The sequence below is a fragment of the Oncorhynchus kisutch genome, linkage group LG2, assembly GCF_002021735.2.
Source record: "Oncorhynchus kisutch isolate 150728-3 linkage group LG2, Okis_V2, whole genome shotgun sequence".
In the NCBI taxonomy this organism is placed as follows: domain Eukaryota; kingdom Metazoa; phylum Chordata; class Actinopteri; order Salmoniformes; family Salmonidae; genus Oncorhynchus; species Oncorhynchus kisutch.
The window spans coordinates 13,459,777-13,483,479 of NC_034175.2; the positions used below are offsets into that span (position 1 = coordinate 13,459,777).

The 23,703-nt window shown below is 41.3% G+C and overlaps 1 protein-coding gene across 2 annotated transcripts in view; it reads right to left on the reverse strand.

The window, feature by feature from the left end:
- Positions 1-23,703, reverse strand: part of LOC109901036 (oxidation resistance protein 1-like) — a 209,693-nt gene that overhangs the window by 160,956 nt on the left and 25,034 nt on the right. For both annotated transcript variants that reach the window (XM_031788002.1, XM_031788006.1), the window contains exon 2: positions 9,334-9,421. In XM_031788002.1, the coding sequence (XP_031643862.1) occupies positions 9,334-9,350 (17 nt within the window). In that variant the 5' untranslated portion in view covers positions 9,351-9,421. The remainder of the gene's footprint in view (positions 1-9,333; positions 9,422-23,703) is intronic.

The following is a 23,703-nucleotide window of genomic DNA, read 5'->3' on the forward strand; positions in this document are numbered from 1 at the left end:
ACCCAGGTACATTAGGCACCAGTGGTAGACAACGTGAGACACGGCAAGGGCCAGTCAGTCCTTGTAGACAGTCTACAGTGGTAGATAGACAACATGCTAGACAACAATGTTCCATTAATAGCCTGGCAGATCAATGAAACACTTGAGCCAGTCCACACCTGCTGCTTCTGCTGTCCATCAATAAGCAATAAGACCCACAACACATTACAGTATCTGATAGTACTTTTCCACAGTACTTTCAGAGGAATTGATCGGGGGTTTTAGCCGACAAAAGATACACTGCATATCAGTGATGATGTTGAATGTGAGCGTGACCTAATGCACTTACCTGTAAAGTTTGCTCTAGTTCATACTAATATTGGGGGGGGGGGGGGATCAACATGGTCAAATATCAGGATATTATATTTGACGATGGTTGGCAAATCATTTTGACAATATCACAATATTATTTTAATTTAGACTCCAGTATTTTTCCTTCATAGCTGTTCTCTCTTCTTTTTTAAATAGGGAGCCAATAATATCATACTGTCAGGTCCCTGGCAATTCCCAGCCCTAATTCATATGGCCTATTATTTTACTGTTAGTCTATCCTTATATCCTAGTCTTGTGCACAGTGAGACAGTGAGAAGGACAGACTGCAACCGCACATCCTCTTTGCCCTCCTCAGGTTCTGAATTCTAAAATGGAATCTACAGCCCCAGAGATGATGTGTCCCATGACAAACGATACTGTCACCTAATAGGTCCCTTTCCTCTCTCAGAGTCAAACCCTTCCCTCATCACTTTCCCTCAGAGTTAGCGGTCCTCAGGCAGTACTAGTGCTGCTGTCACTCCCCATGTTAGCTAACACTACTGTAGTCACTCCTTATGAGCTGCTATGCTGTTGCTGCTGTTGTCAGGCTCAGGCACCACAAGAAGAGGGTTCAAATTAACGAATACAAACACCCCACAACATAAATCATCTCTGAATGATGAGGCTGGCTGACCTGCATCTCAATGATTTCATGTCTTTCATGTACAAACTACATGTACTTTGTTGGCCAGATTCCCAAGGTCAGTGAGGACGTCTGGACCAGGCGTCAGAGCAATCGGAGCCACGCGGTGGTCTCTTCATCCAGCAGGCCTTGGCAGGGTTTAAACATCCCCTCTGGTGATCCCAGGGGAACGTTCTCCTGTCCCCTACCTCTGCATAAATAACTCATTAAGCGTAAGGGGTTTGCGTGTGTGTTTGTGAGTGTGTGTATGTGTGTGTATGTGTGTGTTTGTGAGTGTGTATGTGTGTGTTTGCATTCATGTGTGGGTGGGGTGGGGGGGATGTCAATGTTGTATCTGTTATTCTGTTTATTGTATACCCTTTCTTATGGATTCCTTAACTAGAAGTTTTGATGATGTGACATATCCTAAGTAGATGTTTAAATGATGTGACACATCCTAACTAGACGTTTTAATGATGTGACACATCTTAACTAGAAGTTTTGATGATGTGGCACATCAAGTAGGCTAATTGTCTTCTTTGGCTGACGTATGTAATCTGTAATGTCATGGCGAACAAAGTTGTCAAGGTCAAATAGAATATGTTAAATCATGTTAATTATCGAAGAAAGGGAATACAGGAATACATTATACGAGACAAAATCAGGTACATCGATTCAGGAAGATGTTTTCCTCTATGCTGAATATCCATGAAACATCCCACCTGTGAAGTTGTCATTTATTCATACTCAGTGCCACTCAGCCATATTAAAGCATCAAACATATTTAAACAGACTCCTAGGCTCAGTCTGTGTCTGTGTCCATCCACAACCGTCCGGGGCGGCAGGGTAGCCTAGTGGTTAGAGCGTTGGACTAGTAACCGGAAGGTTGCAAGTTCAAACCCCCGAGCTGACAAGGTACAAATCTGTCATTCTGCCCCTGAACAGGCAGTTAACCCACTGTTCCTAGGCCGTCATTGAAAATAAGAATTTGTTCTTAACTGATCTTGCCCAGTTAAATAAAGGTCAAATAAATAAAAAACTAATGAGTCCCACTCATATTGTTGCAGTAATTTCATTACAGCCCACACTGGAAGCAATTATAGCTCCAAGCATGACAGCTTGACTCAGCATTACCAAGACCTTTCAACAAACAGACAGCAACAGATCATTACCAAGACCTTTCAACAAACAGACAGCAACAGATCATTACCAAGATCTCTCAACGAACAGACAGCAACAGATCATTACCAAGACCTCTCAACAAACAGAGAGCAACAGATGCTTCTACACCTGCATTGCTTGCTGTTTGGGGTTTTAGGCTGGGTTTCTGTACAGCACTTTGAGATATCAGCTGATGTACGAAGGGCTATATAAATACATTTGATTTGATTTGATTTGAACAGATCATTACCAAGACCTCTCAACAAACAGACAGCAACAGAGCCATAAACCAACAGGACATACAGGGCAGACAGCTTCCTCCTGTTCCTGCTCCAAGGGGTGTGTCCTAAATGGCACCCTATTCCCCATATAGTGCATTACTTTCGACCAATTATCTTAAAATAGTGTGCCATTTGGGATGAAACACATGACAGTAAACAGCCGTGAGGTAACAATCAGAGACCACGAATGACCCAAAACTGGAATTAGACCACCTCTTCCAGCTCAAGGATGGATATAATGAGGATTTGGGAAGATTTGAGATCGGAGCTGAGATATGTCTGGACGTTTTCACCTGGATCAACGCAGCTAGCTAGCTGCTATCCGAGTGACTACTCCTGGCTAACGTTGGTCTCGAAGCAAGCACCAATTAGCCTGGAGCTAGCCCATGCTAGGCCCTTTCTCCCGGCTAGCTAAAGATGCCCATCAGCCACTCCTGGGCTACAATACCCGGACCCCTTCTACTGCCGGTACTGGCCTACGACGTAATCTGCTCGAGGGGTCAACTGGCCTCTACATCGCGACATCCCCTGAAAGCCAATATGCTAGCCGCGGACCGCTAGCTGCTAACCGCGGCCCGCTAGCTGTCTAGAGCTTATTGGACTGTTAGCTGTATAGATCCATCGGCCAATTTCTTGGGCCACTATACCTATTTTGCCAATTGGACTTGGACCCTTCTGCTACTCGGAACCCTACTAATCCATCACGACTGGTCTATCGCCGTCACCGCATGCGGAGGCTAAAAGGCTAAAACAGACTTTCCTCCGTCAAGACATCCCTCTAAGGCCTTTCTGCTAGCTTGCTAGTCCTGGCCTGCTAGCTGTCTGAATCGCTGTGTCTCCAGCCAGCCCAACCACTCACTGGACCCCTATGACTACTCGGCTATGCATGCCTCTCCCTAATATCAATATGCCTTGTTAGTGATTATTGTCTTATTTCACTGTAGAGCCTCTAGCCCTGCTCAATGTGCCTTAACCTACCATTTAGTTCCACCTCCCACATATGCGGTGACCTGGTTTAAACGTCTCTAGAGACAATATCTCTCTCATCATTACTCAATGCCTAGGTTTACCTCCAATGTACTCACATCCTACCATACCTTTGGCTGTACATTATGCCTTGAATCTATTCTATCGCGCCCAGAAACCTGCTTCTTTTACTCTCTGTGTAACGGCGTTCTTCGTTTGTCGAAAGAGAGTCGGACCGAAATGCAGCGTAGTGGTTACTCATGACTTTAATGAAAAAAGTGACACATGAAATAACTAATAAATACAAAAACAACAAACGGAACGTGAAACCTAATTACAGCCTATCTGGTGAAACTACACAGAGACAGGAACAATCACCCACGAAAGACAAAGCGAAACTCAGGCTACCTAAATACGGTTCCCAATCAGAGGCAACGAGAATCACCTGACTGCTGATTGAGAACCGCCTCAGGCAGCCAAGCCTATACAACACCCCTAATCAGCCGCGATCCCAAATACTACAAACCCCAATATGAAAATACAATAACATAAACCCCTGTCACACCCTGGCCTGACCAAATATATAACGAAAACACAAAAATACAATGACCAAGGCGTGACACTCTGCTCCGAACGCACTAGACGACCAGTCCTGATAGCCTTTAGCCATACCCTTATCCTACTCCTCCTCTGTTCCTCTGGTGATGTAGAGGTTAATCCAGGCCCTGCAGTGCCTAGCTCCACTCCTATTCCCCAGGTGCTCTCATTTGTTGAATTCTGTAACCGTAAACATGTTAACATTAGAAGCCTCCTCCCTAAGTTTGTTTTATTCACTGCTTTAGCACACTCTGCCAACCCGGTTGTCCTAGCTGTGTCTGAATCCTGGCTTAGGAAGACCACCAAAACCCCTGAAATTTCCATCCCTAACTATAACATCTTCCAACAACAACACGGGCACCCTCATAGATATCATCCTAACCAACTTGCCCTCCAAAAACTCATTTTTTCAACCAAGATCTCAGCGATCACTGCCTCATTGCCTGCTTCCGTAATGGGTCTGCGGTCAAAAGACCACTCCTCATCAATGTCAAACGCTCCCTAAAACACTTCAGCGAGCAGACCTTTCTAATCGACCTGGCCCGGGTATCCTGGAAGGATATTGACCTCATCCCGTCAGTAGAGGATGCCTGGTTATTCTTTAAAAGTGCCTTTACTCACCATCTTAAATAAACATGCCCCATTCAAAAAATGTAGAACCAGGAACAAATATACAGTGGGGCAAAAAAGTATTTAGTCAGCCCCCAATTGTGCAAGTTCTCCCACTTAAAAAGATGAGAGAGGCCTGTAATTTTCATCATCGGTACACTTCAACTATGACAGGCAAAATGAGGGAAAAAAATCCAGAAAATCACATTGTAGGATATTTAATGAATTTATTTCCAAATTATGGTGGAAAATAAGTATTTGGTCAATAACAAAAGTTTATCTAAATACTTTGTTATATACCCTTTGTTGGCAATGACAGAGGTCAAATGTTTTTTTTTTCTGAAATTGTTACAACCCCTATTACTAGCCTGTTCAACCTCTCTTTTGTATCGTCTGAGATTCCCATAGATTGGAAAGCTGCCGCGGTCATCCCCCTCTTGAAAAGAGGAGACACTCTAGACCCAAACTGCTACAAACCTATATCTATCCTGCCCTGCCATTCTAAGGTCTTCAAAAGCCAAGTTAACAAACAGATTACCGACCATTTCGAATCCCACGGTACCTTCTCGCTATGCAATCTGGTTTCAGAGCTGGTCATGGGTGCACCTCAGCCACGCTCAAGGTCCTAAACGATATCATAACCGCCATCGATAAGAGACATTACTGTGCAGCCGTATTCATCGACCTGTCTAAGGCTTTCGACTCTGTCAATCACTGCATTCTTATTGGCAGCCTCAACAGCCTTGGTTTCTCAAATGATTGCCTCGCCTGATTCACCAACTACTTCTCTGATAGAGTTCTGTGTGTCAAATCGGAAGGCCGACTCTCTTCTCTGAATACATCAATGATGTCGCTCTTGCTGCTGGCGATTCGTTGATCCACCTCTACGCAGACGATACCATTCTGTATACCCCTGGCCCTTCTTTGGACACTGTGTTAACTAACCTCCAGACGAGCTTCAATGCCATACAACTCCTTCCGTCCACCCGCCCGTCCGCATCACTACTCTGGACGGTTCTGACTTAGAACATGTGGACAACTACAAATACCTAGGTGTCTGGTTAGACTGTAAACTCTCCTTCCAGACTCACATTAAACATCTCCAATCCAAAATGAAATCTAGAATCGGCTTCCTATTTCGCAACAAAGCATCCTTCACTCATGCTGCCAAACATACCCTCCTAAAACTGACCATCCTACCGATCCGCGACTTCGGCGATGTCATTTGCAAAACAGCCTCCAACACTCTACTCAACAAATTGGATGCAGTCTATCACAGTGCCATTTGTTTTGTCACCAAAGCCCCATATACTACCCACCACTGCGACCTGTACGCTCTCGTTGGCTGGCCCTCGCTTCATTCCCGTTGCCAAACCCACTGGCTCCAAGTCATCTACAAGTCTCTGCTAGGCAAAGCCCCGCCTTATCTCAGCTCACTGGTCACCATAGCAGCACCCACCCGTAGCACGCGCTTCAGCAGGTGTATCTCACTGGTCACCCCCAAAGCCAATTCTTCCTTTGGCCGCATCTCCTTCCAGTTCTCTGCTGCCAATGACTGGAACTAACTGCAAAAATCACTGAAGCTGGAGACTCATATCTCCCTCATTAGCTTTAAGCACCAGCTGTCAGAGCAGCTCACAGATCCCTGCACTTGTACATAGCCCATCTGCAAATAGCCCATCCAACAACCTCATCCCCATACTGTATGTATTTATTTATCTTGCTCCTTTGCACCCCAGTATCTCTACTTGCACATTCATCTTCTGCACATTCTACCATTCCAGTGTTTAATTGCTATATTGTAATTACTTCGCCACCATGGCCTATTTATTGCCTTACCTCCCTTATCCTACCTCATTTGCACATGAGGTATATGTCACGCCCTGACCTGAGTATTCTTTGTTTTCGTTATTGTTTTGGTTAGGTCAGGGTGTGACATGGGTGATGTATGTGTTTTTGTACTGTCTAGGGGTTTTGTAGGTTTATGGGGTTGATTATCATCTAGGTGTTTATATATGTCTATGGTTGCCTAGATTGGTTCTCAAGTAGAGGCAGGTGTTAATCGTTGTCTCTGATTGGGAACCATATTTAGGCAGCCATCTTCTTTGGGTATTTTGTGGGTTATTGTCTATGTCTAGTTGCCTGTGTCTGCACATTTATAGTATAGCGTCACGTTTGTTTAGTGTCCGGCTCTATTAAAATATATAACATGTATTCTAATCACGCTGCGCTTTGATCTCCTCTTTACGACAAACGTGACAGTATATAGACTTTTTCTACTGTATTATTGATTGTATGTTTGTTCACTCCATGTGTAACTCTGTGTTGTTGTATGTGTCGAACTGCTTAACTTTACCTTGGCCAGGTCGCAGTTGCAAATGAGAACTTGTTCTCAACTAGCCTACCTGGTTAAATAAAGGTTAAATAAAAAATAAATGGTTGTGTCAATATCGTCTCAGGACCATTTTGGGCACGGCAGCATGATGGCTGAATAACGACCTGAGGAGTGAAGGTGGTACCGGGGTTGGGTCCACTCGACTCGCCTTTCCTCACCGTTCATTCGTCTCAGGCTATTTTGGCATGTAAACACTGGCAAGCCTCATTAGAGGAGCATATCCCCAGACAGAATACAGATACAAATGACATCAACCTCAGAGAATTATAGGGACCTCTCTTTGTTCCCCCCCGTTCCAGATTTATAGCTTTAGCTTCATTAGCGGAGGACTTTCAGGGGAAAGTTTTAATGAGTTGGATACAAAACTGTAATTCAGCTCTCCGCTCCATAAATGTTCCCTTGGATGAAAGACTAAATTTAACGGGGCTCAAGTTACCTTTTAATGAGTATGTATAAACACGACCGATTAAGCTGTGACTGGATTCTGAGGCTCTAGGCCCATCAATAACAGTAAAACAGTCTATCTGGTATCAGAGGGAAGTTATAGTAAATGTAATGAAAGACAGACAGGGCTAATGTGTTTTCCCTAGGTAAGGGAAGGTTCTAGATTTATCATCCTTTCCTCTGTCCCAGACTTCATTCCAATAAAATACAAGGTAGCCTAAAGTACTCTGTCAGACGTGAGACTGATTAAAGTTTAATGAAATACTTTTAATTAAAGTCTCTGTGTGCATGCAGATGGAAGCTTCAGTGACTGTGTGTGTGTGTGTGTGTGTGCGCGGGGGGGGGGTTGCAGCTCAGACTTTTAGACAGATAACCAGATTTCCACAGTCGTATTTTGGCTCATTCAGCAGTTTAACAGAAGAAGTACGCTTTGTCTCATATTCAGCAAAATGGGATTGAGTTTGAGAATCAGAATTTTCAAGATGGGCAGCTATAAAATATTAACTTTCAGCATATCCATGTCATCTGTTCAGTTGATCCAGTCCCCTTGAAGACAGTGAGGTATCTTAGTTTTACCATACGTTACACAACCTGCTCATAATTATATGTATTTCATATGCATGACTAGAATCACGACAACCTCTACCCCCTGTGTGTTGACAACATGTATGTCATGCTGTCTATAAATCATAATAAACAGTATTGCGTCTTAATTTTAGCACAGCGCTTGTCTCAGGGCGGGACAAAGAGGAACAACACCCATTCATACGCCACTCAGCCAAAACACAACCACCACAAGTGCAACAGGACGATTCAATCATGTAGGACTCGTCATCAAGGGATTCATCCACCTTGTGAATCAACTCGCCTTCACTTGATTATATTATATTACATTATCTTATGTTCATATACTGTATTATCATCAGGTCGCAATGCTGTTTATTTTTTTTTTAAACGTCATAGGAAATCTCCTAACCTTCTATAAGGATAATTACGGTAATTTTCAGGATGGTCCCAGAGGAAAATGGGTATCATTTCACCCCACCAGACCAAAACGGTTGGGAGATTAACATTTCAGTTCATTTCAGTTAATAAGGTAATTATCTTAAAAGCCCTCTATTAGCAAGTTGATGTTCTAAAAGCATTCAACACAGTACAAAATAGTTTTCCCACCATGCATTTGACATGATGTGGGGATAATCTAGACAAAGCTCTTAGAAAGCGTTTGAGGCAGAGAACTCCCATTGGTTTTCTTTGAACACTGATGTTAGACAAGGTGCCTTTGACCATGATTTAATATATTTGTGTGAACTAGCTGTAACTTCCTGTTAGAACATGCACTGTTATGTGATTAGTCAAGCTAGGCAGTTTGTTTGATTTTATTCTGGGATGAGAGTGTTTTTATACTTCTGAAAATATGAGGGAGGAGTTCCAGTGGTGAATATTCATTATATTTCAGGACGTAATTCACACGCAATTAATGTTCTCTTTTGCAATACTAATGCCTGGCTTCATTTCATTACAGATGATGTCTGATTGTGTGTGTGTGCGTGTGTCTCCATGTCTTATGGAAACAATGACATTATATTTCAAGAAGAATAACTAAAATAGAAACAAATATAACTATTAATAAATTAGGCACCTTTAAACTGTCATTATTTGTGATAGAAAAGAGGCTAAATAAAGTTTGTATTGACGTTAACTCAAAAGTCCCCTCTCTCCTTAAAGTCAAATTCAGCTCCAAAACATGAGCAAAAATATAAAAACAGCTGACATGAAATGTCAGTTTGTATCAGACAAAGCCATTTTAAAATGCCCTGAGATTTGTGACAGCCCCCCCCCCCCCCCCCCCCCCCCCCTCCCACAATAGCACAAAAATAGATACAAATCTGTGACGCCATTCTAACCTTTTGGTGCTGAACATCTTGGCGATGTCTTGTTGCTGCTGTTCAGAGGGTTGTTCTAGGTGAGAGGTTGAGCCTTCAGACTGTAGACCTGAGAGGGGGAGAGAGGAGAGGAAAGAGACAGAGACAGACAGACAGAGACAGACAGACAGACAGACAGACAGACAGACAGACAGACAGACAGACAGACAGACAGACAGACAGACAGACAGACAGACAGACAGACAGACAGACAGACAGACAGACAGACAGACAGACAGACAGACAGACAGACAGACAGACAGACAGACAGACAGAGAGAACACAAACACACAGTGAGATTTTCAGCATGCCTGTGTGTCACCCAGGAGCTGTCAAGGTAGCATGACTGAACACTCCCCCCAAACAACCCCAATTACCTGCCCTCGAACTGACAGTGGAAGACTGACTAGGCAGCTAGAGGAGGGGCACAGTGCACAAAACACAGCTATGGTTTATAAAACAACATTGTTGTGCAGGAGGTGCAGTATATCATGCCAACTTCAACAGGTCACTCTGCATTTACTATGCCTCGTCTGAACGGGTAAACGAATGAGTAATACAAAGTGGTGCACACAGATATCCATACATATTCTGCTGCTCCTGTGTGTTCCTCCCATCCAGTATAATGTCTGGGACTTTAGCCTCCTGCCCTGTCATGCTCTGTAAAGGTTACCACAGTGGAGGAGACGATTTAATAATTAATGCAGACAGATCCATGTGGGGCTCACTTCTCAACCTCTCCTCTGTAATAAGAAGAGAGGTGGAGGAGGAGAGAAGAAGGGAGGGGACTGAGGCTGCCTGACTGATTGACTGACAGGGCCACTCAGCTCAGTTTAGCTCTAGGGTAGCAGCTTGATTTGGAATTCAGCCCAAGTGAAACTGCCACTCTCCAGCACCAAAGGATGATGTGAAACCAGTGTGGTTAGAGTATCTTTACATTTATAGTCGGATGCAGAAAGAATGAACCCCTCACACACACGCACAATCATTCATACTCTACTCAATGATGTACTGTAATATATGCATTATGACTAAGAGCTCATGTAAATCGTTAAGAACCGAAAGCAGGACAGTTTGGGAACCCTGGTTTAGAGGACTATTACATAGGAGACTTGGTAGAAATTCAGCTCAGAGGATTAAGGATTATTCAGCTATTTCTGGGACATTGTTAAAAGCCCCTGGCATTATCTCTGACAGCAGAGAGACCAAACAACTAGGTTAAAGGTCACGTCCATCAGAGGGATATTATTGGCTATTATTAGGTTACGACATGGTCACCCCATGTTGTTGATGATCATGAGGACATTATTGTATTTGTTAGGAAAGTATTGTTGTGTCATACAGCATCCAACACTGGATCAGGAAGACCTGTTTGGTCAAAACACAAACATCTCTTCATGGGGAAATTCGAATTGGATTTTATTTATGAAAATAATGATCCAAAGATCATGTTAAATATTGGACCCACTATATAGACTATTGCTTTATGATCTGGACGGGTTACGAAATTAAATTAAACAAATGTCTTAACTACATTAACTCTAGAATACAATCAATTTCCTTCACTATGGAAAAGAACATTAACTCTATACATTTCTTAGATATACTATACTTGTTACAAAGAAGGGACAATCTCTAAGTACTACAGTTTACAGATGACCTACAGATAAAACTACTATACTGACAGCGGATAGTTATCACCATTTCCCCCTAAAATGAGGTTTACCAGTAAGCCCACTTCATAGCCAGCATCGCATCTGTGACACAGAGGAAGAATATGACAGAATATACCTTTATTTAACTAGGCAAGTCAGTTAAGAACAAATTCTTATTTTCAATGACGGCCTAGGAACAGTGGGTTAACTGCCTGTTCAGGGGCAGAACGACAGACTTGCCAGGTCGGGAATTTTGAACTTGCAACCTTCCGGTTGCTAGTCCACCACTCTAACCACTAGGCTACCCTGCCGCCCCACAATGGCACGAAAGCCAAAACACATAGCACAGGTACTCACATGATCAACGGACATAGTAACAATAATCGACCACCCAATGGAAACCAAAGGGCACATATATACAAATACAATCAGTGGGAATAAGGGCCAGGTGTGTGTAATGAAAGTTCCAGAGGGATCCGTGACATTAACAGCTTGAAAAAAAGCCAGTTACTTAATAAATCGCAGCAAAAACAGATGGAACAGTTTCTGTAAACTATACTGAACAAAATTATAAACGCAACATGTAAAGTGTTGGTCCCATGTTTCATGAGCTGAAATAAAAGATCCCAGAAATGTTCCATACGCACAAAAAGCTTATTTCTCATGAATTTTGTGAACAAATTTGTTTACATCACTATTAGTGAGCATTTCTCCTTTGCCAAGATAAGCCATCCACCTGACAGGTGTTGCATATCAAGAAGCTGATTAAACAGCATGATTATTACACAACAGAATGCCACAGATGTCTTAAGTTTCGAGGGAGCGTGCTATTGGCATGCTGACTGCAGGAATGTCCACCAGAGCTGTTGCCAGAGAATTTAATGTTAATTTCCCTACCATAAGCTGCATCCAACATCGTTTCAGAGAATTTGGCAGTACGTCCAACTTGCCTCACAACCGCAGATGGCGTCATGTCAGCGAGCAGTTTGCTGATGTCAACGTTGTGAACAGAGTGCCCCATGGTGGCGGTGGGGTTATGGTATGGGCAGGCATAAGCTATGGACAGCGAACACAATTGCATTTTATCGATGGCTATTTGAATGCACAGAGATACTGTGACGAGATCCTGAGGCCCATTGTGAGGCCCATTTCTTTTAAGGTACCTGTATCTGTGACCAACAGACGCATATCTGTATTCCCAGTCATGTGAAAACCATAGATTAGGGCCGAATGAATGTATTTAAAATGATTGATTTCCTCATATGAACTGTAACTCAGTAAAATCTTTGAAATTGTTGCATGTTGCATTTATATTTTTGTTCAGTATATATACTTACTTTCAATGATAGCCATAATGGCATCAAGTCTACTGTCAATAAACACGGGCATGTACAGTGCATTTGGAAAGTACTCAGACCCCTTGACTTTTTCCACATTTTATTACATTACAGCCTTATTCAAAAAATATCACATTCACATTAGTATTCAAACCCTTTTACTCAGTACTTTGTTGAAGCACCTTTGGCAGCGATAACAGCTGTAAGTCTTCTTGGGTATGACGCTACAAGCTTGGCACACCTGTATTTGGGGAGTTCCTCCCATGCTTCTCTGCAGTTCCTCTCAAGCTCTGTCAGGTTGGATGGGGACACTTCACAGCTATTTTCAGGGATGTTGGATCGGGTTCAAGTCCAGGCTCTGTTTGAACCACTCAAGGAAATTCACATACATGCCCAGAAGCGACTCCTGAGTTGTCTTGGTTGTGTACTGAGGGTCGTTGTCCTGTTGGAAGGTGAACCTTCGCCCCAGTCTGAGGTCCTGAGCAGGTTTTCATCAACTATCTCTCTGTACTTTGCTCCGTTCATCTTTCCCTCCATCCCAACTGGTCTCCCAGTTCCTGCCGCTGAAAAAAATCCCAACATCCCAAGCCAACTGACATTTACTCCTGAGGTGCTGACCTGTTGCACCCTCTACAACCACTATGATTATTATTATTTGACCCTGCTGGTCATCTATGAACATTTGAACATATTGGCCATGTACTGTTATAATCTCCACCCGGCACAGCCAGAAGAGGACTGGCCTGGCGGCCAGCTCTAGGAAGAGTCTTAGTGATTTAAGAATGATTGAAGCCACTGTGTTCTTGGGGACCTTCAATGCAGCATAATTTGTTTGTACCCTTACCCAGATCTGTGCCTTGACACAATCCTGTCTCAGGACAATTCCTTCGAACCCATAGCTTGGTTTTTGTTCTGACATGCACTGTCAACTGTGGGACCTTATAGACATGTGTGTGCCTTTACAAATCATGTTTAGTCAATTGAATTTACCACAGGTGGACTCCAATCAAGTTGTAGAAACATCGCAAAGGTGATCAATGGAAACAGGATGCACTTGAGCTCAATTTCGAGTCTCATAGCAAAGGGTCTGAATACTTATGTAAATAAGGTATTTCTGTTAGTTTTTTTTACTGTTTTCGCCTTGTCATTATGGGGTATTGTGTGTATATTGATCAGGGGGGAAAGAATATGAATCCATTTTTGAATAAGGTTGTAGCGTAACAAAATGTGTAAAAATTCAAGGGGGTCTGAATACTTTCTGAATGCACTGTATTATCACCAGAGTCCTCTTTAAATTCTGCCTTCCAGAAAACACCTTTATTCACCTATAAAACGAACAAGAAATCTATCAAACATATTAGTTAAATCCGATGTGGCCAGAGAGAGAAAAGAGGCCTTCATAAAAGGATGTTTCCCTGTAGATCATGTACCTCTTGTAGCACCATAAGGAAATGTTCTGACTTAGTATGAACTTAGTCTAAGACCCATGATATATAGCCACGTAGAACTTGCACAACTAAAGGAGTTATTTATATGGTTATTTATAAGGTTATATTGGAAAAACATCCCGGGCCTTGAAAGTATGCCTTGGAGAACATAAATCCACTATCTTTATAGAACAAAATCATTCTATTAATTAATTCGAGATCGAAAAAGTTCCTCCACCACACAGAGGTGATTAGGTCAACAAATTACTCCAAAGAGAAGCCATGTGGATGTATAAATTACATTCTGTATCTCCACACGGTTTAAACTAAGAATTAGTTCTATAGGGCAAATGTAGACTGTTATACAAGAACACTCTCCATATCAGATTTAGCATATTGTTCATGTTTTGGCCCCACATTTTTATGAGCGGCTGTGCCTGATGTCCTTTGTGGTGGTCTATCTCATGAATTGATATAATGTATTCAAGTGAGCAGACGCCTAAGGTAATTGATTCATGATTTGTCCTTCGTGCCCGCTCCCATACCCTATAATTCTCTATTTCTTCGTGACTAACTTGAAACAGAAAAGCCACATCCCTGATTGGCAGATGAGTGTCAACCCTGATTTGAAGCACCTGCTGCTCATCGGTTGTTCTTTACAGATGCTGTTATGAATGAAAGTAAAATTGTACCTTCACACTGAAGAAGGATGCAAAGCGAAACATCTGTGTACGCTATCCCCGATGCAGTGAAAATAATACAACAAATTGAATAATAAGTCATCTTTATGTGACATCTTTTTGAGTGCTGACCCATCACAACTTTCTGTTCGTCGAAACACGTTGTCTGCTATAATATAATGTTATCTGCTCCTACTAAATGTTTTATATTTTTATGAACAGTTTATGAGAATAATACCTGCTGTTTTGTTGTCTTTTTTGTATCTAACAGCCATCTTAAATACACATAGACTGCTGTCACTAGTTACATCAATTTCTTTATAATAATTTTTTCAAATTGAATATCCGAAACATACAATATACATGCAGTGAAGCCGCTCAACAACTACATCATACCAGTCATCCATTCAGAGCGACACACAGCAGCATCCAGGGTCAATGCCCTGCTCAAGGGCACGTTGACAGATCTCCCACCAGGCCAAAAAAACGTGAACCCGAACCCTCCAAGATCCCCCACAGTTCCCCAACAGCTGCCCCTCAACCATTCGAGACCCCTCTCACAGTCCAGCCCAAGAATAAAAATAAAAAATACAATTAATTCCATTCCCCACCCACAAGAACCCTCAATGCACCAAGTAGTCAAGATGACTAGCTTGATTAAGCTTCCTCCATGTATATCTCACTAGGTCTGGGTTTTTTAGTCTCCAAATATCCACTATTTCTAATGTGTCCATAATATTTGTGATTTCCTTAAGGGCACGGTGATGATAGTTTGTAGAGTGATGACCTTAAAGGTACTTAACACTGAGTTATAGTCTCCTACCATAATGATTTGATCGTTTGTTGCCTGTAAGTTCAATAAATTGGTATAAATGGTTTCGAAGAAGTGTGGATCATCCTGATTTGGACCATATAGATTAATGAGCCAAATCTCTTTGTCGTCCACTTTCATATTCAAAAGGATCCACCTTCCTTGCAAATCATTCCTGACTATTTGCACATTCAGAACGATATTTTTGATCATTAATATCATCACACCCTTTGAGTTCCTTTGTCCATGACAGAAAATGATTTCACCACCCCATTCCTTTTTCAACTCAACTTCATCTAAAGAGTGAGTTTCCTGTAAACAGTATATGTTATATTCCTTTTCTTTTAGCCATGTAAAGACTGATCTTTTTTTAATAATCTGCTAAACCGTTACAATTATAACTGGCTATACTTATTTCACCCCTTACCGTAACTAGATGCTCTTCTCAGTCTAAACTGACCATAATTAGTGCTTGTAAAGTTACTGCCATCAGAGGTAAATTAGAGCTTTCAATTGTCTGATATTTAGAATTCAAGAAATAGGTTCTATCAATATTTGTTTTATAGCCTTGCCTGTTTGCCTGTGAGCCAATGCCACAGATGTTAGAACATTGAGACAAGATATTATGTGTGTAGTAAATCTGAGTAGGTTGATGTGTATGCTATTGGATGTGATTGAGCAAGAGTGTGTATGATGTCTGTATTAGTTACATCTTATCTCAGCACAGAACATGACTGTGATTGAGGTTGACATTTTGCATGTTCACATCGACAAGTATTCTATTTTTATAGGAGTACATATGAGTCATGTGAATAAGAATATACAGTACCTTCAGAAAGTATTCACACTTGGTTGTGTTACAACCTGAAATGTGTGTCACTGATCTACACACAATTCCCCATAATGTCAAAGTGGAATTTTGTTTGGAGACATCTTTTGAAATGTATGGACTTAAAGAAAACTGATATGTATTCAACCCCTTTGTTATGGCAAGCCTAAATACGTTTCAAGAGTAGAAATGTGCATAACTAATCACATAATAAGTTGCATGAACTCATTCAGTGTTCAATAATAGTTGTGAACATGATTTTTGAATGACTACCCCATCTCTGTACCACACATATAGATAATTGTAAGGTCCTTCGATCGAGTGGTGAGTTTCAAGCACAGATTCAACCACATAAACCAGGGAGGTTTTTCAATGCCTCGCAAAGAAGGGCACAAATTGGTACTGACGCTGAATATCCCTTTGGGCATGGTGAAGTTATTAATTAGGCTTTGGATGGTGTATCAATACACCCAGATCCACAAAGATACAGGCGTCCTTCCTAACTCAGTTGCCAGAGAGGAAGGAAACTGCTCAGGGATTTGGTGATTTTAAAACAGTTACAGAGTTTGATGGTTGTGATAGGAGAAAACTGAGGATGGATCAACAACATTTGAGTTACTCTACAATACTACCCTAATTGACAGAGTGAAAAGAAGGAAGTCTGTACAGAAAAAAATATTCCAAGACATGCATCCTGTTTGCAACAAGGCATTAAGTAAGACTGCAAAAAATGTGGCAAAGAACATTTTGTCCTGAATACAAAGGATAATGTTTAGGGCAAACCCAACACAACACATCACTCAGTATCACTCTTTATATTTTCAAGCATGGTGGTGGCTGCATCATGTTATTGGTATGCTTGTCATCGAAAGGACTAGGGAGTTATTTAGGATAAAATAAATGGAATACAAATATAAGCACAGTGTCACGCCTTGGTCTTAGTATTTTGTGTTTTCTTTAATTATTTGTTCAGGCCAGGGTGTGACATGGGTTATTGTGTTGTCGTATTGGGGGGTTTTGTAGGCATTGGGATTGTGGTTGATTAGGGGTGTGTCGAGTGTAGGCTTGGCTGCCTGAGGCGGTTCTCGATCAGGGTCAGGTGCTTCTCGTTGCCTCTGATTGGGAACCGTATTTAGGTAGCCTGAGTTCGCTTTGTTTTCGTGGGTGATTGTTCCTGTCTCTGTGTAGTTTCACCAGATAGGCTGTAATTAGGTTTCACGTTCCGTTTGTTGTTTTTGTATTTATTAGTTATTTCATGTATCATCACCTTTTTCTTCATTAAAGACATGAGTAACCATCACGCTGCATTTCGGTCCGACTTTCTTTCAACAAACGAAGAACGCCGTTACACACAGGCAATATCCTAGAGGAAAACCTGGTTCAGTATGCTTTCTAACAGTCACTGGGAGATTAATTCATCTTTCAGCAGGACAATAACCTAAAACACAAGGTGAAATATACACTGGATTTGCTTACCAAGATAACATTGAATGTTCCTGAGTGTTCTAGTTACAGTTTTGACTTATGGTAATCTATGGTAATCAAGACTTGAAATGGCTATCTAGCACTGATCAACAATCAACTTGACAGAGCTTGAAGAATTCTTAAAAGAAAAATGGGCAAATATTGTACAATCCAAGTGTGCAAAGCTCTTAGAGACACCCGGAAAGACTCGCAGCTGTAATTTCCGAAGATGCTCCTAAAAAGTATTAACTCAGGGGTGTGAATACCTATGTAAATAAGATATTTCTGTATTTCATTTTCAATAAATTGAAGAATTCTTAAAAGAAAAATGGGCAAATATTGTACAATCCAAGTGTGCAAAGCTCTTAGAGACACCCGGAAAGACTCGCAGCTGTAATTTCCGAAGATGCTCCTAAAAAGTATTAACTCAGGGGTGTGAATACCTATGTAAATAAGATATTTCTGTATTTCATTTTCAATAAATGTCTTCACTTTGTCATTATGGGGTATTGTATGTAGATGGGAAAAAATCGACTTAATCCATTTTGAATTAAGGCTTTAACACAACAAAATGTGGAATAATTCAAGGGGTATGTTTACTTTCTGAAGGCACTGCATAATAAGAAGATATATAAATGCTGCGGAGAGAAATGATTTGTTGTTATTTTACAACGTTTCATCTCACATTCAGCTGTAACCTGTGAGAGAATACAGAACAACGGTACATAAAGAGAAAAGTGGGGCAATTTCAAAGAGTTGCACAATTTACTTTGACTCATTGATCACAGTGTTGTAGTGCTTTAAAATGATTTACCCAGAAAATGTTTTACGGATGAACCGGAGCCATATCTCTGAAAAATGTAAACAACGCTCCAGACTATCTTTCTGAAGGGCGAGGGGAAACCAAATCCTCCAACAAACTTAAAAAAGGGTTTTAATACAATTTGTGATTGAACACACGCACGCAAGTACAAAGGCAGACAGACAGATAGGCAGACAGGCAGATACGCACAAAAACACAAACACATTTGTTAATCAGTTTTACAGCAGTTTCCACCTTTTTCCTATCGTAATAAAAGGTGAACGGTTGGGACTTAAACCAGAGAAAGAGAGTGTAAGGAGGTACAGTAACTAGGGACCTTGTCTGAGTTAAAGGGTTTTCTTTCCCACATTCATTCATTAAGCCAGCCTTGTGTTTTAGTGAAACTATCTCCGAGCGGACCGAGTGTCCTGACAAACACAAACAGCAGACAGTCAGATAATGCATTGAAGAGAATCCCTTAGCAGCAAGACCTGCTAATACTATTTGAAATCATTTCAAATACTTCACCTGTGCTCGATTGATCTTGCCTATTGCAATGGAACCAAAATAAGTGCAAACCCCACCCACCTGACACTCTAGGCAGGCTAAAGCAAATACTCTATTTCAAATACTATTTGAACCCAGGTATGCTTAGCAGTGTGGGTAAACTGCACACAGGTAGACAGACAGGACAGCAGGTATTACTGCTAGTCGATAATAATGCTGGTCAGCACTTCTGTTGAAAGCTGCCTGGTGGACTGACGGAGGACACCCAACAGCCCAGTGGTTATTATGAGCCGGTTATAAGGTCTGTTATACTAAAGCCTGACAGAGCAGTCAACACACTGGCTGATACTGTAATGACAGAGGCTTGGATACAGATAGATCTTACCGTAAGCATTGTCACAACTGTAAGCTACAAACTCACAGGAATATAGTACCAACGAAGGAGACAAAACCATGTAAATATTTGTCACCCACACAGTGCTGTATGTGCATTGATATCTCGTTTCATTGCTATATCAATACCTTAGATTCAAACTGAAAAGTTCAGGATGAATTAATCCACTTAAAAAACTGCTTACATAGCCTATATTAAAATGTCCTAAAATATCTAAATATGAGTTAGACCCATGTGCAGCAGTGTCCCAGTCCTGTGTTCTCTCTCTCTCTCTCTCTCTCTCTCTCTCTCTCAATTCAATTCAAGGGGCTTTATTGGCATGGGAAACATATGCTTACATTGCCAAAGCAAGTGAAATTAATAAACAAAAGTGAAGTAAACAATAAAAAGTGAACAGTAAATATTACACTTACACAAGTTCCAAAAGAATAGAGACATTTCAAATGTCATTATGTCAATATACTGTGTTGTAATGATGTGCAAATAGTTAAAGTACAAAAGGGAAAATAAATAAATATGAGTTGTATTTCAAATGGTGTTCTTCACTGGTTGCCCTTTTCTTCTGGCAACAGGTCACACATCTTGGTGCTGTGGTTACACACTGTAGTATTTCACCCAATAGATATGGGAGTTTATCAAAAATTGTTTTCTAATTCTTTGTTGGTCTGTGTAATCTGAGTCTGCCTACGGCGACCTTTCTCAATAGCAAGGCTATGCTCACTGAATCTGTACATAGTCAAAGATTTCCTTAATTTTGGGTCAGTCACAGTGGTCAGGTATTCTGCCATGGTGTACTCTCTGTTCAGGGCCAAATAGCATTCTAGTTTGCTCTGTTTTTTTGTTAATTATTTCCAATGTGTCAAGTAATTATCTTTTTGGTTTTCTCGTGATTTGGGACCAGCTTGCTTAGGGGACTCTTCTCCAGGGTCATCTCTCTGTAGGTGACGGCTTTGTTATGGAAGGTTTGGGAATCACTTAATTTCAGGTGGTTGTAGAATTTAACAGCTCTTTTCTGGGTTTTGATCATTAGCGGGTATCGGCTCTGCTCTGCATTTATTATTTGGTGTACACAGAGGATATTTTTGCCCTTCTTGCCTTGTCTCTCAGATCATTCACAGCTTTGTGGAAGTTACCTCCGGCGCTGATGTTTAGGCCGAGGTATGTATAGTTCTTTTGTGGGCTCTAGGGCAAGATGGATGGTCCTGGCAATTTGTATTTGTGGTTCTGGCAACTGGACCTTTTTTGGAACACCATTATTTTTGTCTTACTGAGATTTATTGTCAGGGCCCAGGTCTGACAGAATATGTGCAGAAGATCTAGGTGCTTCTGTTGGCCCTCCTTGGTTGGGGACAGAAAGAACCAGGCTCTGGCACATACAACTGGGCACGCACTCACACACTAATAGAGGTCACTTTAGCTTGGCAGGAAACACAAGGTGATTATGGAAATTCAGTCAATTACTGCAGACAAGAGTAAACAGCATTTCCATCATTTTTGACTCCTATATTGACCTTTTCTCTGTGTGTGTGTGTGTGTGTGTGTGTGTGTGTGTGTGTGTGTGTGTGTGTGTGTGTGTGTGTGTGTGTGTGTGTGTGTGTGTGTGTGTGTGTGTGTGTGTGTGTGAGTGTGTGTGTGTGTGTGTGTGTGTGTGTGTGTGTGTGTGTGTGTGTGTGTGTGTGTGTGTGTGTGTGTGTGTGTGTGTGTGTGTGTGTCAACAACTGGATGTCAGAAGAACTCAGAGTCGGCAAAAACACCTCAGACTGGAGCCAGGAGAAAACCAACCAACAACTGTCTATACAGGCAATTCCACAGTAACAGAGTAACACTGAGACTCCGATCTCTCACTTTCAAATGTATGTCAAACCAAAACCAATGATTACAAAGTTAAACAAACCATACAACTCTATGCACAAGGACTACATTGAACAATTTCCACTGAACATTAAAAAAAAATACTTGAAGAACAGTGGAGATGCAGTTTGGTAACAGAATGACAGATTTTAAAGTAAAAAAAGTTGTTTTGTTCTGTATAGTATGATGTTGTTCATACTGGTTTAACCATTAGCAAATTGATGTCCAGCTACTATTTGAAGCATATTTCCATATGTGCCTGATAAATAGCTGTACTGACATAAAACCATAGTACAGCACAATAATCTACTTCACATAATACACCATAATATAATACACTCTGTATATGTATCCAATGACACCTAATTTAATAATCAGTCTAGGGCAGTGGTCACTGACCTTTTCTGAGTCAAGATCACTTTCGCAATCAAAAAGCAAGCTGAGTATGTATTTTCATAAAACATTACTGTGATATGGCATTAACACAATGTTAAACATTGTGAAATAGTGTTAATGCAAGTCACATTACTCTAAAATAATCGTAAAAATCGAAAAGCCCCAACAGTTTGTATTTTTAGCTTCTTTTATGTCATAAAAAATGTAAATTCATGTGTGACTGCAACTCCCAGTCATTCATCCTTCTGGACGAAGATGGAAAAGAAAGAGAGTGAGGAGCTCCAGTACATCAAGAGAATATTATTCTACTATTAATCAATCAATCAATTTGATAGACAGTAATGGAGTTAATCAGTTCCTCTCTGTCCTCACCTCTGCGTCGCTGCACAGCGCTCTCTCGCTCCTCTGACTTCAACTTTCTGGCCGATGTTAGCTAGCTAGCTTGCTAGATACAGGGCTCGAGACCTTTTTCATCACCGTCCCAGAATCATCCCAAAGTGCAATTTAAACCATCCCACACTGAAGATGAACTGTCCCAAATTAAAATATGTATTTAAAATCTCTGGGGGGAGATGCCAACATGGGTCTACTCATAGGTGATCTAAAAGGCTAATAAGACTAGCCTACTACTGAAATCGATAAATGGGGCTGTCAACTGAGCCAGAAATAGATATATTTTGCATAGGCTAAATGTGAATAAATAATTAGCCTACATGTAAAAGTGTAGCCTAGGTTATATGCATATTGGCTACAGACTCTCATGTCCACGCCGATGCTGACTGACATGAGGGAGGCATCAGAAATTGTAGCCAAGCTTTAATGAGACTTTTAATTTGGCCTAGATCAGTGGAGGCTGTTGAGGGGAGGACGGCTCATAATAATGGCTGGAATGGCGTAGAATGGAGTGAATGGAATGGTATCAAACATATGAAAATTATAGCCGTTCTCCCCTCAGCAGCCTCCACAGGCCTAGATAAGCCAGTCATTTTGACAATTATAATGTAGGATAATTAACATGAACTTCTAAAGGCTTGATTCTCTTGACATACTCGAGGCATGGTTCGTTCTGATCAAATGGTCACAGGAGCAGAGAGAAAGGTCAGTGACTGTAGCACACTGCACCCATCAGCCACCTTGCAAGGCAGTCAGCAATTTGGAACTATTTAACCATAAACTTAACTGTTTAAAACCTGGAGGTTTTATTTCATTTAGGAGGCATGTCTTCCCAAAATCAGACCATATGTTGAGGGAATTATTTTATTAACGCTTCATTGTGTCATTGAAACCAGCATTTTCTGTTGTTCTATTGGTTTTCAAATCAACTTTCTTTCATTGTCTAGCAGGCAAAGACACAATCCTAGTCATAAGGCAACCCATGCTAGTTGTTGCATCTTTAGATCTCCCCTCTTACTACATTCCTAACAGATATTCTATTGTGACATGAAATGGCTCGCATGTGCGGTGCACTTTTTTAGAACAGTGTGTTCCCGCTAATTGCATTTTGGAACATTTGCGCATAGCCTACTACCGTGTGCGCATGTGATGTGCTTCTAATGTGACCAAATACGTTTATTAATATTCTAAGCTAAACGTCCTGATCTGTTGCCTTAGTGTCATTGCTTTCTAAAAAAAAGAATAATCGTTCCAGAACTGTCCCAGAGTCTGTTTGAACCGTTCCAGACATATTTTTTTTCGTCCCGGGGACAATGGGACGCCCTTCATTTCGAGCCCTGACTACATACCCGGAGAGAAAGCACATTGTTCGATCCTCGCTCCCTCTCTCTGAAACTGTCAGATGATTATTTCTCAGTTTCTTTCCCTTGCTGTGTTGGCCCTAGTAATGATTGGTAGGACTGGGTGCAGTCAGGATACATTGAAAGAGGAAAACAAGAATGAGCGAGAAGTAAGTAGCTAGCTAGTGCTAGTTAATTAGTTTGTTGTTTTCACATCACTTGTCATGACTGCCTGCAGCAGCACTCTCTCAACACCCAATAACTGTGCTCAATACACACCCCTTCGGCCATCCCCCTCCCTCCCTCCACTCACTGACTCACTCACTGACTCACTCACGGACTCATTCACTGACTCACTCAGTAACAGCCTGCCTCACTGCTTAATAGTCAGCAGCAGCAGGTCACAGTGAAATTAATTGATATATTTTTAAAGAGAAATGCCATGGTGTCCGCAGTGCAATTTAGA